We start from the raw sequence: 18,033 nt of genomic DNA, 5'->3' as shown, positions 1-18,033 counted from the left end.
CAGCGCACTTTATGGTATCTGCTTTTGGCAGTTGTTTTTTTTTTAATTATGGAAAATTGCAAACATACACAAAAGGAGAGAGAGGGAAGAATATAATAACTAGTCCCTACATACCCATCACCCAGGTCTAACCTGGCCAATCTTGTTTCACCATCTCTGCAATACTCTGCAATGAGCCCCTTGACTTACTTTGAAGCAAATCCCAGATATTTCATGCAGAAATACTTTAGTCTGTGTCTCTAAATGAGCAGAATTTGCTTTTTTTTTTTTTAACATAGCCGCAATCCCATTACCACACCTTAAAAACGTTACATTCATTTCTTCTTGTTATAACATATGCTATCAGTGTTCACATTTTCCCAATAGTCCCATAAATATCTTTTCCCTCTCTTCCCAAGCATATGTTACCTTTTATTTTATTTCACATTTAGAGAAAAATAGACGGAATAATAGCATTGTTCAGCATCAACAACTATCTACCTATGGCCAATGCTGGGTTTATTTGCCCCTACCCACTCTTGATTTTGAAGCTAAATACCAGACATCATATCCCATAAATATGTTTTTATTATTATTATTTTTAATGATTGGTTTGTTTGAATCAGGATCCAAAAAAGATCCATGCTTTGCATTTGTTTGCTGTGATGATTCCGTTTCTTTTCATTGAATTTACAAAAGGCTCACTCTGTTTGGGGTGACAGAATAGTTTTGTAATGGATGGCGATGATGGTACCACAACATCACGAATGTATTTAATCCCACTCAGTTGTATATTGGAGGGAAGCGGATGTGATTCAACTGATAGAGCATCCGCCTACCATTTCGAGATCCAGGGTTTGAACCCAGGGCCTCCTGGCCTATGTGGTGAGCCAGCCCACACACAGTGCTGCTGCGCGCAAGGAGTGCAATGCCACTCAGGGGTGTCCTCCGGATAGGGGAGCCCCACGTGCAAGGAGTGCACCCTGCAAGGAGAGCCACCCTGTGTGAAAAGCACAGCTCGCACACGAGTGGCACTGCACACACAGAGAGCTGACGCAGCAAGATGATGCAACAAAAAGAGACACAGATTCCCGTGCTGACTGACGAGAATGCAAATGGACACAGAAGACCTCACAGCGAATGGACACAGCAAACAATAGGGCAGGGGGAGAGAAATAAATAAAAATAAATCTTCTCTTTTCACAAGACTTGCATGCTACTTTAATGGAATTGTAGTTGGTGCTGGGGTTTTAGATATATTTAGGGGATTTGAATCTCTGGACTGATAATATGACACCCAGGCCCAGAGCCTCAACAGACTTCAGCTCCTACACTTTGATTTATTGGACTTACCCCACTCAGCTAACATCGAGTTGAAGAAGCTCAACCACCACACCATGGAGCCTAGAGTGTCTACAACTGAAAGCAGGAGGAGTGCATCCAGTATCCATGTGGAATCTAAGCCCCCACTTGACATAGATGTGCAATGGACACAACCAATCCAATGTCCACAGAGAAAATGTGAAATGGGTGTGGGAAGGGTAGCCATAGTGGCTGCTGGGTTTGGGGAATGGGAGGAAGAGATGAGATGTGGAGGCGTTTTCGGGACGAGAAGATGTCCTGGGTGGTGCTTCATGGACAATTACGGGACATTGTAGATCCCCCCAGGGCCCACTGGATGGAACGTGGGAGAGTGTGGGCTATGATGTGGACCATTAACTAGGGGTGCAGTGATACTCAGAGATGTACTTACCAGGTGCAATGGATGTGTCACGATGATGGGAGAGAGTGTTGCTGTGGGGGGAGTGGGGGGTGGGGGCGGTGGGGTTGAATGGACCTCATATTTTTTGAATGTAATTTTTAAAAATAAATAAATAATTTAAAAAAATAAATAAATCTTTAAAAAAAATTGTATATTGGAAAGTTGTTAAAATGGGAAAACTTTGTTATGTATATTTTGCCACCATAGTAATTTTTAGAAGGCTCACTTCACTGCATGGGAAACAGACTGTAGGAAGGCAGATCGATGCTAAGAGGCCAGTGAGGCAGTTGCTATATATTATACTATTAATTGCTAATAATTATCAAGCCCTTACTAAGTACAGGAACTGTCCCAAGTGCTTTATATACATTAATTAATTTAATCCCCACAGCAATTTTTTTCTTTTATTTATTTATTTATTACATTCAGAAAATAATGAGGTCCCCATATACCCCCCACTCCCCTCACCCCACTCCTCCTCCCATAGCAACAATCTCCTCCATCATCATGAGACATTCATTGCATTTGGTGAATACATCTCTGAGCACCGCTGCACCTCATGGTCAATGGTCCACATCAAAGCCCACACTCTCCCATATTCCACCCAGTGGGCCATGGGAGGACATACAATGTCTGGTAACTGTCCCTGAAGCACCACCCAGGACAACTCCAAGTCCCGAAAACACCTCCACATCTCATCTCTTCCTCCCATTCCCCACACCCAGCAGTCACCATGGCCACTTTCTCCACACCAATGCCAATTTTCTTCAATTACTAATCACAATAGTTCATGAATAGAATATCAGTAAGTCCACTCTAATCCATATTCTTTTTTTTTTTTTTTAAAGATTTATTTATTTATTTTTAATTCCCCCCCCTCCCCCGGTTGTCTATTCTCTGTGTCTATTTGCTGCGTCTTGTTTCTTTGTCCGCTTCTGTTGTCGTCAGCGGCACGGGAAGTGTGGGCGGCGCCATTCCTGGGCAGGCTGCACTTTCCTTCGCGTTGGGCAGCTCTCCCTACAGGGCGCACTCCTTGCGCGTGGGGCTCCCCTACGCGGGGGACACCCCTGCGTGGCGTGGCACTCCTTGTGCGCATCAGCACTGCGCATGGGCCAGCTCCACACGGGTCAAGGAGGCCCGGGGTTTGAACCGCGGACCTCCCATGTAGTAGACGGACGCCCCAACCACTGGGCCAAGTCCGTTTCCCTCTAATCCATATTCTATTCCTCCATCCTGTGGACCTTGGAATGGTTGTGTCCACTCCACATCTATATCAAGAGGGGGCTTAGATTCCACATGGATGCTGGATGCAATCCTCCTGCTTTCAGTTGTAGGCACTCTAGGCTCCATAGTGTGGTGGTTGACTTTCTTCAACTCCATGTTGGCTGAATGGGGTAAGTCCAATAAACCAGAGTGTAGGAGCTGAAGTCTGTTGAGGCTCAGGGCCTGGCTATCATATGGTCAGTCCAGAGATTCAGATCCTCTGGGTATATATTAAACCCCAGCACCAATTACAGTTCTGGTAAACGTTAACAGGAGAGGCTTGTCTCACAGCAATTTTTTATGAGGAGGTGCTACTATATATCCTTGTACAGAGGAGGAAATGGAGGCCCCAAGAAGAGAGGTCATTTGCCCAAGGTCACAACAGACAGGAAGTAACAAGGCTATGGCTGGAACTCCTGCAGCTTGGCCCCAGAGTCCATGTGATTTGAACTTAGGCAAATCTTGACTGGGGCAGAGGGACTGATGATAGAAAGGCATGGCTAGGTTAACTCAACAGGGCCTGGTGATGATTTGGGTGGAGGTGGTACTGGGAGGAAGGAGTCAAGGATGAGGATGCAAATAGGGATGGCCAACTTCTATAGAGAGCTCATTCTGTGCCTGGTGCTCTTTCAGACACTTCACATGTGAGAACTCATTGGATCTTCACAAACGGGGAGGAAATATTTTCAGCTTCATTTTACAGATGAAAAAACTGAAGCCAAGGGAGGATAAGTTTTAAACCAAAGATCACACAGTTGGGATGGGAGATGCCAAGGTTTCTAACTCTTAGGACATCCCCCAGCTGCCCCTACAGAAACTCCGGAGCCAATGACTTCAAGGGACAGATCAAAGGTCTAGAAATCCTGCAAAAACAATAGGAAAGGGCCCCAAGGGCGAGGGGGTCTTATTTGCGGGTACCCTCAGTGAAGAGTGCCTGAGGTGCTCCTTCCTCCCCTGGGCTCCCCCAGTGTCTCTACACCTCCCCAAGTCTCAGCCTGAGCTCCACACCCCCACCAGCCTCACCTCAGGGTCCCTAGATATCCCAGAGACCTCACACCTGAGGAATAAATAAGCAAAATTCTCTCCTTGACTCTGAGCTTTTCTCTCACTGGTTTCTCTCCTATCTGGGTATCTCCCAGGTCTGAAAGATCCTCTCCCTGTCTCTCCACATCTCTCCCTGCTCTGATCTCCCAATATCTCTCCCCATCTTTCACTATCTTTTGGAATCTCCAAGTGTATCTTTTTATATCACATTAAGGCCATCCCATCTCAACCTTGTAGCTCAGAATCTCATTGAATACCTCTTCAGCATTGCTGAGTGTCGGCTCTCAAATCTCTGAGATAGCTCTTGTCTCTGAGTCCCCTGATAGAGCCTATCTGATAAGGGCCAAAAGGAAAACACTGGGAGTCCAGCAAAGTTGGGTTTAAAGACTTGCTGAAGCTGAGGCGTACTGGGCATCACCCCAAACACAGGGAGAAAAAGGGTTATTATGAGATTTGGGGGAAATGGTGCATTTACATAAAAATTAATAGGAGTCAACATTATGCTCTCTCTGAGAAGCAGCCCCACGGACCTGTTTCTATGGAAATTACATTGTCAAGATAAATGTGGAAGATAATTGCTGAAGACCCCTCCATTGAAACCTGGGTTGGAAACCAAGGCTGCGTCTCTGTGACAAAATGACTTAGATCCTATGGGCAAGAGTGGGAGTTCCATTCTCACTATTGGTAAGATTCCAAATAGCCAACTTCCTGATAGCCTATATAACTTTAGATAACAGAGTTTCTCAGCTCAAGGTCCTTGGTGTAAATTAACATGAACAGTTTTTACAGGTTAACACCCCGGCAGAAGACAAATGATCCCAAATCTGATTTTGCAAGATATGCTGCAAAATTATTTTAAAAAATTATTTCTTCCTGGGAAGAAATATACATTGTGTTACAATGCTCAATTTTCTGGTGAACTTTAGTGGGACTAAATGGTGTTCTGGGAACCAGGCACCCACCCCACCGCCCTTGAAGACACTATTGCCAAACAGACAAAAAAACCCAAACCAAAAAAAAAAAAAACAGAAAGACATCAAAAGTCAAATCTAGGGGAGTGGGTGTAGTGCAGTGGTTTAGCTCCTGCTTTCCGTGTACGAGGTCGTCGATTCAATATCCAGTACCTCTTTTTAAAAAATCAAATCTACAATAGGATTCGTAATTAGTAGTGCAAACATATAGGAGTGATAGTGGATTTTTTTCTTTTTTCTTTTCGTAGTAATGAATATGTTCTACTATTGATTGAAGTGATGAATGTACAATTCTGTGACTATACCAAATGCCATTGATTGTACACTTAGATAAACTGTATGGTTTATGAACAAAAAACCAAAAGGGAGGGTTGGGGTGAAAAGGCACCAAATGTAACATAGGAACTATAGTTAGTAGTAATACTTTGATGATGCTCTTTCAGAATTTATAATAAATGTTTCACAACAATGCAAAAAAAAAAAAAAAAAAAAAAAGACACCAGTGCCCTTGAACCCAACATTTTTTTCTTTCTAACCGTGACTCGCCCACCATTCTCTTTTCCTATAAAACGGCCCGTGGCTTTGGGGGCCTCTCGTTGCATTTCTAGTTCTCTCCCGGTCTCGGTTTGGGCGCGAGTGTCTCTGCGCGTCTCGAGCGTCTCTCCCCCGCTCTCCGCGCCTCGCCGTCTTCCGGCTCTCGCAGGCCTCGCGGGCGCCTGCAGCCCGCGGCCCCTTTAAGGCGGGCCCCGCCCCGCCCCGCCCCGCCCCCGGGGTCGGCCCGGGTGCGCCGGCGGCCGCCGCGCCTGCAGCCCGCGGCCCCTTTAAGGCGGGCCCCGCCCCGCCCCGCCCCGCCCCGCCCCGGGGTCGGCCCGGGTGCGCCGGCGGCCGCCGCGCCTGCAGCCCGCGGCCCCTTTAAGGCGGGCCCCGCCCCGCCCCGCCCCGCCCCGCCCCGGGGTCGGCCCGGGTGCGCCGGCGGCCGCCGCGCCTGCAGCCCGCGGCCCCTTTAAGGCGGGCCCCGCCCCGCCCCGCCCCGCCCCGCCCCGGGGTCGGCCCGGGTGCGCCCGCGGCCGCCGCGCCTCAGTCCCGCGCGGGCGGTGGGCGCGATGGGGTCGCGGCTGCTGCGCGGCGCGCGGGCGGCGGTGCGCGGGGCGGGGCGGCCGCTGAGCCAGGGCGCGGGCGCCCCGCTCCTCCTGCGGCAGGTGCGAGGTGCCGGGACCCGCGGGGCCGGGGCGGGGGGCGAGGGTGGGGGGCGCCCGAGCGCGGGGGGCCGGGCGCCTGCATCGTGGCGGGAGGCGCGCCGGGGCCCGGACTCCTGGGCGCTTCACAGGAGCGGGGCCTGGGGACCCTGGTGTGGGGGTGGGGAGGACTCCCAACCGGGGGCTCCTTGGTTGTGGGGGAGGAGGTCGCTGGGGCGGGGCCCCCCGGGCCTGGGCTCGTGGGTCCCCGGTGGGCGGGGGTCTCTCACCTGCCCCTCGCCGCCTCCCAGATGTTTGAGCCCGAGAGCTGCACCTACACGTACCTGCTGGGGGACCGCGAGTCGCGCGAGGCGGTGCTCATCGACCCGGTGCTGGAGACGGCGCCCCGGGACGCGCGGCTGGTGCGGGAGCTGGGCCTGCGGCTGCTCTACGCCGGTCAGTCCGGGGACCGCACTGCCGCCCCGGGGGCGCGGGGGCGGGGGGCGCGGGGGGCGCGGGGGTCGCGGCCCCGCCCACGCGCTCCCGGCGCCCCTCTCCCGCAGTGAACACGCACTGCCACGCCGACCACGTCACCGGCTCGGGGCGCCTGCGGGCCCTGCTTCCCGGCTGCCAGTCCGTCATCTCCCGCCTCAGCGGGGCGCAGGCCGACGTGCACCTCGAGGAGGGGGACCGCATCCGCTTCGGGCGCTTCGTGAGTGGGCTGCTGGGGCCCGGGGCAGGGGCGCTGGGACCGAAGCGGGGGCAGGGGCGCGGGGCTCCTGGGCGCTGAGTCTGTGCCCCCCGGGAGGAGGGCATCGGCGAGCGAGGCGGGCCCCGGGGCGGCAGGCGCCCGGCGAGGGCGGCCCTGGCCGAGCCCCTTGAGTCAACAGCTTTGCGCAGCGACTTTGGCCTTGGCGTCCCCATAAAAAGTTGATTGGGGGCTGGAATGTCAAGGCCAAGGCTGAGGGAGAGACCCAGTCCTGCCTTCCAAGAGCCTCTATTTGAGGAAGGAGTGTCCGGTTGCCAGGACTGGGGTGAGGTGGGCGAGGCGCCTGGGGTGCGCGTTTGAAGGAGGCGCTCACTCTCAGGCTCGCCCAAGGGGAGGGTCGGCCCCCGAGAGGGAGCGCCTCCTTACATTCTGCACGCTAGGTGCCGGGGTTGCCTCACCCGCTTCCTGGCCCAGCTGTTGCCTCACACGGGACTAGCTTCGGCCTCCTTCCCCTTCCTTGCCACAGGCTTTTATCAGCTGGTTTCCTGGCAGAATTGTGACCCTGGGCACTATGGAGTGGGGTGGGGTGGCGAGTTGCCCTCAGAGAGAGGGAAAACAGCTAGCTGAGCCTTTTTTTTCGGATGAGAGTTGCTAAAAATCTGGAGTTTGCCCGACTTTGGAGACTGAATGTCAGGTGAGGACCTGGCCTCCTGGTTAGAGGGTTTTGGTAAATGGGAGCAGTTTTAGGCAGTCAGGCGTTTCCTGGAAATGAGGGCTGTGTGTGGCATCAGAGGGTTTTTAGGTGCGATAAGTAAACACTCTTCAAGCGCTTTTCTGGAAGCAGGTGGAAAAATTCGCTGTCTTTTTCAATGTATTATACGTTGAACAAGTAAGTCATCAGGTGCTAGGAAGTATTTTGAGGCTTGAGAGGCATGTTAGAAGGATTAGAGACAGTGGGGGCTTTGTGTCAAGATGAGCCCTTTGTTAAACTGTGGAATGAGTGTTCAGTGGCGCTTTAAATGAAATGAATGTCCAAGGATCTAGCTGTGAAAGATTTGGCTTCAGCGTTGTTGTTTGTTTGCTTGCTTTTCAGATATAATTATTAATACCATTAACATTTTAAAATTAAATTTTATTAATTGTCTTTATTGTCTTTTTTTAAAGATGCATAGATCACACAAAATGTTACATTAAAAAATATGAGTTGTTTTTTTAAAAACAGCTTTATTGATATAATTCCCATACCATACAATTCACCCATTTAATGTGTGCAATTTAATGACTTTTAGTATATTCACAGAGTTGTGCATCTGTCACCACAGTCATTTTTATAATATTTTCAATACCCCAAAAAGAACCTCTTTCTTAGCCTTCACCTCCTGTTGCCCTAATTGCTCCCAGTCCTAGGCAACCACCACTCTACTTTCTTTTGCTATAAATTTGCCTATTCTGGACCTTCCATGTAAATGGAATAATACAATATGTAGTCCTTTCTGACTGTCTTCTTTAACTTAGTGTCCTGTTTTCAAGGTTCACTGGAACATGCATCAGAACTTCATTTCTCTTTATTGCTGATGTAGCATGCCATTGTATAGATGTACTGCATTGTATTTATCTGCTCATTAGTTGGTAGGCCTCTGCACTTTTTGGCCATTGTGAATAATATTGCCGTGGACATTCGTGTGCTAGCTTTTGCATGGACATGTGGTTTTTGTTTTTTGTTTAAGACTTTTTAAAAAAAATATTTCTCCTCTGCCCCCCAGTTGTCTGTTTTCTGTGTCCATTCGCTGTGTGTTCTTCTGTGACCACTTCTATCCTTATCAGGGGCACAGGGAATCTGTGTTTCTTTTTGTTGCGTCATCTTGCTGTGTCAGCTCTCCGTGTGTGCGGCGCCATTCTTGGACAGGCTGCACTTTCTTTTGCGCTGGGCGGCTCTCCTTACGGGGCGCACTCCTTGTGCGTGGGGCTCCCCTATGTGGGGGACACCCTGCGTGGCAGGGCACTCCTTGTGTGCATCAGCACTGTGCATGAGCCAGCTCCACATGGGTCAAGGAGGCCCAGGGTTTGAACCGCGAACCTCGCATGTGGTAACCGGACGCCCTCTCCATTGGCCCAAGTCCGCTTCCCTGTGTGGACATGTTTTATTTCTTTTGGGTATAGATCTAGGAGTAGAATTGCTGGATCATATGGTAACTCCTAGGTTTAACAGTTTGAGGAATGCTAGACTGTTTTCCTGTACTGTTTACCTTCCCACCAGCAGTGTATGAAGCTTCCAATTTCTCCACATCCTCATCAACACTTGTTATTATCTGTCTTTATAATTATTCATTGTTTTGTTTTTGTTTTTTGTCCCAGTTCTTTAGAAGCATTTGGAGATGGGCCAGTTTTTTCTCTCCCTTATTTTCCACCCTACTTTAAGAAATTGAGTTGTGACATACATATAGTATAGCATGGAAAGGGTACATACATGTGCAGCTTGATCCATTTTTATATTTGTTTATACTCAGGGTTCCACCACTCAGATCCAGATGTAAATCATGCCCATCACCCCAGAAGGCTTCCTTGTATTCCACCGTCCTGACTTATTTCACCATAGATTGCCTTGCCTCTTCTGAACTTTATAAACAAGATTGTAAAAACAGAAATTGTACAGTTAAGACTCTTTCGTGTGCAGCTTCTTTCACTCAGCCTAATGTTTCTGAGGTGATCTGTGTTGTAGGTAGTTGTAGTTCATTCCTTCCATTGTTCGATAGGAGGCCTTGTAAGCTCTTTCTGGAAAGGGCCAGATAGCACATATTTTTGGTTTTGTGGGCAGTATGGTCTCTGTCTTGACTACTTATCTCTGCTGTTCTAGTGCGAGAGCAGCTAGAGACAACTTGTAAAAAACTAACATGGCTGTGTTCCAATAAAACTTTATCACATTTGGAAACCACATTTCCAATAAGGATTTAATATCCAGAATATGTAAAGAAATCCTACAACTCAACAATGAAAGGATTAAAAACCCAATTAAAAAATGGGCAAAAGACTTAAATAGAAATTTCTCCAAAGGGAAAATATAACTGGCTAAAAAGCACACGAAAAATGTGTAACATCACTAGCTATTAGGGAAACGTAAATCAAAGCTACAATAAAATATCATTTCATACCTACTAGAATGCTGTTTGAACCATCTAGGGAATTTTTTACTTTTCACTTATTGTGTTGTTTTTTTCTTATTTCTCTCCCTCCTCCCCTCCCCCCCCCCCCCATCTGCTCTCTGTGTACATTCACTATGTGTTCTTCTGTGTTTGTTGTATTCTCATTAGGTGGCTCCAGGAATCCATCCTGGGACCTTCCAGAGTGGGAGAGAGGTGATCATTTTCTTGCTCCACCTCAGCTCCCTAGGTCACTGTGTCTCATATTGTCTCTTCTCTGTGTCTCTTTTTTGTTTTTGTTTTAAAGATTTGTTTCTCTCCCCTCCTTCCTCCCCCGTTGTCTGTTCTCTTGTGTCCATTTGCTGTGTGTTCTTCTGTGTCCGCTTGCATTATCTGCTGGCACCAGGAATTTGTATCTTTTTGTTGCGTCATCTTGCCACATCAGCTCTCCATGTGTGTGGTGCCATGCCTGGGTGAGCTGCACTTTTTTTTGCACAGGGCGGCTCTCCTTGTGCGTGGGGCTCCCCTATGCGGGGGACACCCCTGCGTGGCATGGCACTCCTTGCACGTGGCAACACTGTGTGTGGGCCAGCTCACCACACAGGTCAGGAGGCCCTGGGTTTGAACCCTGGACCTCCTATATGGTAGGCGGATGCTCTATCAGTTGAGCCACATCTGCTTCCCTGTGCCTCTTTTGTTGCATCACCTTGCTGTGTCAGCTCTCTGTGTGGGCGGCACCACTCCTGGGTGGGCTGCACTCCAGCATGGGACAGCACTCCTTGCATGGGGGCACCCTTGCGCGCAGCAGCACTCTACGTGGGCCAGCTAGCCACACAGGCCTGGAGGCCCTGGGTATTGAACCCTGGACCTCCTATGTGATAGGTGGAAGCTCTATCAGTTGAGCCACGTCTGCTTTCCCAGTTACTGTGTTTTTGAACTCCAGTATTTCTGTTTGATTCCTTTTGACAATGTCAGAGAGATTTCCTTATTGCTCATGTATTGTTTTTCCTCATGTCCTTTAGTTCTTTCTCTGTGTTTTCCTGTATATCCTTGAGCATATTGAGGATCCTTTTTTTAAAAATGTCTCTGACTAGTAAATCCAGAAATCCAGTCCACTTCAGGGATGGTTTCTGGATGTTTGTCTTGTTCTTTTGGATGAACCATAACTTTCTGTTTCTTTGTTTGTCTTCTAATCTTTTGTTGCACCCTGGATATTTTAATATTTTATTTTTATTTTTATTAAAAGGTATTTTTTCTCTTTATATCCATAAAATGATATAATTTTGCAAGTATAGAAATGTGTCATAAATTATATAGAATGTTCCTTAATTACAGCTCAGTGCAACTTGTAATATTTTAAATCGTCAACTCTGAAATTTAGTATCTGCTACTGTCTGCTGCTTCTTTATATCCAATTAGTGATGAGACTGAGACTTTGTTTAGTGCCAGGTGAAAATCAAAACAAACCAACCAAAGCTAAAAGCATCTTTTCTGTCTTTGCAAATTAGCTCTGCCTTGGCTAGTGGTCTCCTTCAGAGATTAGCCCTCTTGGCAAGAAGACCAGCCTGAAGCAAGTGAGAGGTGGGGGGTCCTACCTGTTTATCTGATCCAGAGTGGAAATGGAACTTCAGAACCAGCTTCCTTTTCTGCTAGAGGCCTCAGGAATTCCCCATTTACATTTTATAAGAGTTCAAGTGAATGCCTGGTGGTGGTTTGGAGCTGTATGTACCCCAGAAAAACCTATTCTTAAACCTAGTCCTTTCCTGTGGGGGTAAACCCATTGTCAGGAGGACTTTTGATGAGGTTACTTCAGTTAAATGTGCGGCCCAACCCAGTCAGGATGATCTTAATCCTTTGTGAGCAGAATGAAATTCAGAAACAGAGAGAAAGCCCCCGGAAGCAAACTCAAGGTCAATGGATTCTGGAAAGGAAGGGAGAGGGCAGAAGAGGGTGCCATGGGTATTGCCATGTGGCAGGAGCCTAAGACCACGAATCTTTGGCAGCCAGCCCAGAATGCCAGTCTTTGGGATGAAAGGTTTGCATTGATGATGCCTTGACTTGTACTTTTCTTAGCCTCAAAAGTTTGACCTAATAAATTCCCATTAAGCCAAAAAAATCCAAAAACACCAAAAAAAAGCCTTTATCGATGGACACTGAAATTGGGTTTTTATATAATTATCGTGTGTCATGGAATATCATTCTCATTTTGATTTTTCCCCAAAAACAATCTAAAACAATAAAAACCATCCTTAGCTTTCAGGTGGTAAAAAAAAAAACAGGTGGCAAGCCAAATTTGACTCACGGGCCACAGTTTGCCAGCCCCTGCTATATAGTAGTGCATTGTGCAAATATTCTACAATTTTGTTATCCTCTCCTGTTGGTGGGCATTAGGTTGTTTCCTGTGTTTGGCTCCTATGAATGACATTGCTATGAAGATTCTTGTATAAATTTCTTGGTGGACATTTCTACTCAATTCCAAGGAGTGAGTTTGCTGAGTCATAGAGGCAACAGATGTTTAACTTTAGTAGAAACTGCCAAACAGCCTTCTGCACCAATTGTATATAGTAGACCAAATTTAAATGGTTTCATTTTAGAAGGAATTTTTAAAATTTATTTATTTATTTAGAGTAGGCAAGGGAGTAGAGAATTTTTTAAGAAACAAGAAAATGAGAAAAGCATACAAGTCTGAGGCAGGGAGGGACTGTGGGCATGTTGCATAGTGAGATTGAAATTTTCTTTTTTAATGACCAATGATTGAGAATTGAACATTTTAGCTCCCATGACCGGGTATCAGATTCATAAAGTTATTATAGGATTGTCAGTTAAATATTTTGCTCTAGAGAAATGCTCATAAAAATACTGATTTCCCAGGTCCCACCCTAGAGGTTCTTATTAATTAGAGTGAACTTATGGAAGAGTGTTTTAAAGCTCCTTAGGTGATCCTCATGTGACCATATTTGAATTTCAGGGCTTTCTCCTACATGGAATTAAATATTTGAATTGTGGAACAGGTCTTTTTTTCCTCCAAAATTTTCTTATGAACATTTTCAAGCATACGGTAAAGTTTTAAAAAAAAATTTACAGTGTACATCTCTATCCAGCCATCTTATTTTTTTTATTGCATCTCAGAGTTGCAAATATCAGTATACTTTCCCCTAAACAGAAACAAATAATTTTTAAAATATTTCTTTAGCCGATGGAAGTTCAGAGTACTTAGCGACAATGGAAGAGTACATTTCAGGTTGTAGAACCTAGAGAGCATAAAAACCAGGGTTGGCTAGGCCAAGGTGAGGTGCCTTTGAGCAGTGGGCTTGTGGATCAACTGGCGAGGCCGAGAGCTTAGTTGCCACCAGGGGGCAGTGGAGGCCGTGGGAACTGCAGGACGAGTGTGTGTTCTTGCGCTGAGATTTTGCCTTTCAGAAGATTTAGCTGTAGTGGGAAACAGGTGAGGGCATGTGTCATGTATCTGATGCATCGTGGGGGGTACGAATGAATTTGTTGAAAAAGTACAAGGTTAAGTGGTTGAGCTGCTGGCGTGCAGGCAGGGTCCGAGTTGGAATGTTCTGCAGTTGGCGAGATCACTCAATAAGTTTTAGGAACAGCTGAGGCTGCCTTACATCAAGATTTTAAGTGCCTCCCCCACACACACAACTTTTTATTTGGAATATTTTCAAATCTACAGTTAGTTGGAATAATAGTACTTAATAATTAATACCCTCTTAGCCTTCATCTAGAGTCACCAGAGGCTGACACGTGGTCATATTTGCTTTCTCTCTCTCTCCACATACATTTTTTAAAAAACTTTACTTTGTACATTTAATAATTGAAAATATAAACAATTTAAAAAACTAAAAAGAAAACACAGTTGAATAAAAACATGTATTTCTTTTTTTTATTATTTTTCATTTATTTCTCTCCCCTTCCCCACCCTACCCCCAGTTGCCTGCTCTCTGTGTCCCTTCGTTGTGTGTTCTTCTTTCTGTCCACTTGTATTCCTGTCAGTGGCACCAGGAACCTGTGTTTCTTTTTGTTGCGTCATCTTGCTGCATCAGTTCTGTGTGTGCGGCACCATTCCTGGGCAGGCTGTGCTTTTTTTTTGCGCTGGTGGCTCTTTGCAGGGTGTACTCCTTGAGTGTGGGGCTCCCCTACTCAAGGGACACCCCTGTGTGTCACGGCATTCCTTGCATGCATCAGCACTACGCATGGGCCAGCTCCACACGGGTCAGGGAGGCCCTAGGTTTGAACCTTGGACCTCCCATGTGGTAGGCGGACGCCCTATCCATTGGGCCAAATCCACTTCCCAAAAGCATATATTTCTTAATTAAATGTACTGGATACCTGTACTTTTTTTTTTTTTTTTTAGGTTTATTTTTTATTTCTCTCCCTTTTCCCCCCATTGTCTCCTCTCTGTCCATTCGCTGTGTATTCTTCTGTGTCCACTTGCACCCTCCATGGCACCAGGAAACTGCGTCTCTTATTTGTTACATCACCTTGCTGCATCAGCTCTACCGTGTGTGCGGCGCCACTCCTGGGCAGGCTGTGCTTTTTTCAAGTGGGGCGGCTCTCCTTCGGGGTGCACTCTTTATGCGTGGGGCACCCCCACGCAGGGGCACCCCTTTGTGACATGACACTCTTTGTACGTGGCAGCTTTGTGCGTGGGCCAGCTCACCACACGGGTCAGGAGGCCCTGAGCATTGAACCCTGGACCTCCCATACGGTAGGTTGATGCTCTTTCAGTTGAACCACGTCTACTTCCCTGTATATTTTTCTTTTAATCATACAATATGTTACACAATATATTTGGCTTCTAGTAACATAATCATACAGTATTTGTCCTTTTGTGTCTGGCTTGCTTCACTCAACATAATGTCCTCCAGGTTCATACATGTTGTCATACGCTTTATGACTTCATTTCTTCTTATAGCTGCATAAAATTCCATCGTGTGACTAGACCACAGTTTGTTTATCTATCATCTGTTGATGGACACCTGGGTTGTTTCCAACTTTTGGCAATTGTGCAAGGTGTCGCTATGAATATCAGCGTGGAGATGTCTGTTCATGTCACTGCTCTCAGTTCTTCTGGGTATATACCCAGTAGTAATATTGCAGGATTACAGGCAAGCCTATATTCAACTTCTTTAAGAACTGCCAAACAGTCCTCCACAGTAGCTGTACCATTCTGCATTCCCACCAACAGTGAATAAAGTGTTCCTATCTCTCCACAGCCTCTCCAACAATTGTAGGTCTCTTCTTTTTAATAGTGGCCATTCTGATAGATGTGAAATGATATCTCATTGTGGTTTGATTTGCATTTCCCTAATCATTAGAGATGTTGAGCATTTCTTCATGTATTTTTTGTTGCGACTTGTATTTTTTCTTTGGACGAGTGTCTATTCAAGTCTTTTGCCCATTTTTAAATTGGGTTGTCTTTTTATTGTTGTAGCATCTCTTTATATATCCTAGATACCAAACCTTTCTCAGATATGTGATCTCTAAATATTTTTTCCCATTGAGTTGGCTGCCTTTTCACCCTTTTGACAAAGTCCTGTGAGGTGCGGAAGTGTTGAATCTTGAGGAGATCCCAATTATCTATTTTTTCTTTTGTTGGACATGCTTTGGGTATAAGGTCCAAGAAACTACCACCTACTACAGGGTCTGAAAGGTGTTTCCCTACATTTTCTTCTAGGAGTTTTATGGTCCTGGTTTTTATATTTAGGTCTTTGATCCATTTGGAGTTGATTCTTGTATAGGGAGTGAGATAGGGGTCCTCCTTCATTCTTTTGGCTATAAATATCCAGTTGTCCCAGCATCATTTGTTGAAGAGACTGTCCCATTAACAGTAACTTGATAGGTTTGTCAAAAACCAGTTGACTGGGAAGCCAGGGTAGCTCCAGTGACTGAGCGCTGGCATACTACATACAAGGTCCCGGGTGCAGTCCTGGACCCAGTACCTACCAAAAAAGAAACAAAACAAAACAAAACAAAAATCAGTTGACTATATAGGTGAGGGTTTATTTCTGGGTTCTCAATACTATTCCACTGATTGATGTGTCTATCTTTATGCCATACCATGCTGTTTTGACCACTGTAGCTTTGTAATATGTTTCAGGGTCAGGCAGTGAAATTCCTCCCATGTTGCTCTTCTTTTTTAGAATGCTTTTGGCTATTTGGGTGCTCTTTCCTTTCCAAATGAATTTGGTAATTGTCTTTTCTTTTTGCTTATTTTTATTATTTTATTTTATTTAAGATTTATTATTATTTTAAATTTATTTCTCTACCCTTTCCCACCTCCCCCCTCAGTTGTCTGCTCTTTGTGCCCATTCGCTGTGTGTTCTTCTGTGTCCGCTTGTGTACTTGTCAGCAGCACCAGGAATCTGTCTCTTTTTGTTGCGTCATCTTGCTGCGTCAGCTCTCTGTGTGTATGGTACCACTCCTGGGCAGGCTGCACATTTTTTGCGCTGGCCGGCTCTCCTTGCAGGGTGCACTCCTTGCACATGGGGCTCCCGTACACAGGGGACACCCCTGTGTGGCATGGTACTCCTTGTACGCATCAGCACTGCATGTGGGCCAGCTCATCACATGGGTCAGGAGGCCCTGGGTTTGAAACCTGGACCTCCCATGGGGTAGGCAGATGCCCTATCTGTTGAGCCAAATCCGCTTCCCTAATTGTCTTTTCTAATTCTGTAAAGTAAGCTATTGGGATTTTGATTGGTATTGCATTGAATCTGTAAATCAGTTTGGGTAAGAATGACATCTTTACAATATTTATTTTTCTAGTCCATGAACATGGAATGTCTTTCCATTTGTTTAGGTCTTTTTAAATTTCTTTAAGCATTGTTTTGTAGTTTTCTGCATATAGGTCCTGTATTTCTTTGGTTAAATTAATTCCTGAGTATTTGAGTCTTTTCGTTGTTTTTGAAAATGGAATTTCCCCCCTGATTTCCTCCTCAGATTGTTCAGTATACTAGTGAACAAAAACATTACTGATTGGGAAGCGGATGTGGCTCAACTGAGAGAGCTTCTGCCTACCATATAAGAGGTCCAGGGTTTGATACCCAGGGCCTCCTGGCCCATGTGGAGTTTGAACTGGCCCATGTGCAGTGCTGCCGTGCACAAGGAGTGCTGCCCCGCACAGGGGTGACCCCTGTGCAAGAAGTGTCCCCACGGAAGGATTGCCGCCCCACGCGGGAGTGCAGCCCACCCAGGGGTGGTGCTGCCCACATTGAGAGCTGACACAGCAAGACGATGCAACAAAAAGAGACACAGAGAAGAGACAATATGAGTTGCAATGAACTAGGGAGCTGAGTGGAACAAGAGGATGCTCACCTCTTTCCTACTCCAGAAGGTCCCAGGATGGGTTCCTGGTGCTGCCTAATGAGAATACAATAGACACAGAAGAATATGTAACAAATGGACACAGAGAGCAGCAATGGTGGGAGGAGGAAAGAGGGGGAGAAAAAAAAACCAATAATGTTCTTTGGAAAAAAAAATAAAGACATGATTCTTTTTTTTAAAAAAGTACTGATTTTTACATGTCGATCTTGTATCCTGCCACTTTGTGGAACTCATTTATTAGCTCAAATACCTTTGTCCTGGATACTTTAGGATTTTCTAAGTACAGGATCATGTCATCCACAAGCAATGAGAGTCTTACTTCCTCTTTTCCTATTTGGATGCCTTTAATTTTTTTTCTTGTCTAATTGCCCTAGCTAGAACTTTTAGTCCAATGTTGAATAACCGTGGTGACAGTGGGCATCCTTGTCTTGTCCTGATCTTAGAGGAAAAGCCTTCAACCTTTCCCCATTGGGTATGATGTTGCTATGGGTTTCTCATATATGCCTGTTATCAGACTGAGGAATTGTCCTTCTGTGGCAGTTTGATATTATTGATGAATTCCAAAAAGAAGCATTGGATTATGTTTGTAAACTGGTCTGTCTGAACTTTCACATTTACTTAATTAAATTATGATTAGGGCTTTGATTGGGCCATGTCA

At 46.2% G+C, this 18,033-nt stretch overlaps 1 protein-coding gene across 1 annotated transcript in view; it reads left to right on the top strand.

Moving 5' to 3' along the window:
* Window positions 1-6,074: 6,074 nt before the first annotated feature.
* ETHE1 (ETHE1 persulfide dioxygenase) overlaps window positions 6,075-18,033 on the top strand; it is a 28,150-nt gene continuing 16,191 nt past the window's right edge. The window contains exons 1-3 of the mRNA XM_058280352.2: window positions 6,075-6,218; window positions 6,506-6,650; window positions 6,758-6,906. Coding sequence (XP_058136335.1) covers window positions 6,123-6,218; window positions 6,506-6,650; window positions 6,758-6,906 — 390 coding nt within the window. The 5' untranslated portion in view covers window positions 6,075-6,122. The remainder of the gene's footprint in view (window positions 6,219-6,505; window positions 6,651-6,757; window positions 6,907-18,033) is intronic.

The sequence above is a fragment of the Dasypus novemcinctus genome, chromosome 18, assembly GCF_030445035.2.
Source record: "Dasypus novemcinctus isolate mDasNov1 chromosome 18, mDasNov1.1.hap2, whole genome shotgun sequence".
Classification (NCBI taxonomy): Eukaryota; Metazoa; Chordata; class Mammalia; order Cingulata; family Dasypodidae; genus Dasypus; species Dasypus novemcinctus.
This window is presented reverse-complemented; position numbering and strand designations above follow the sequence as displayed.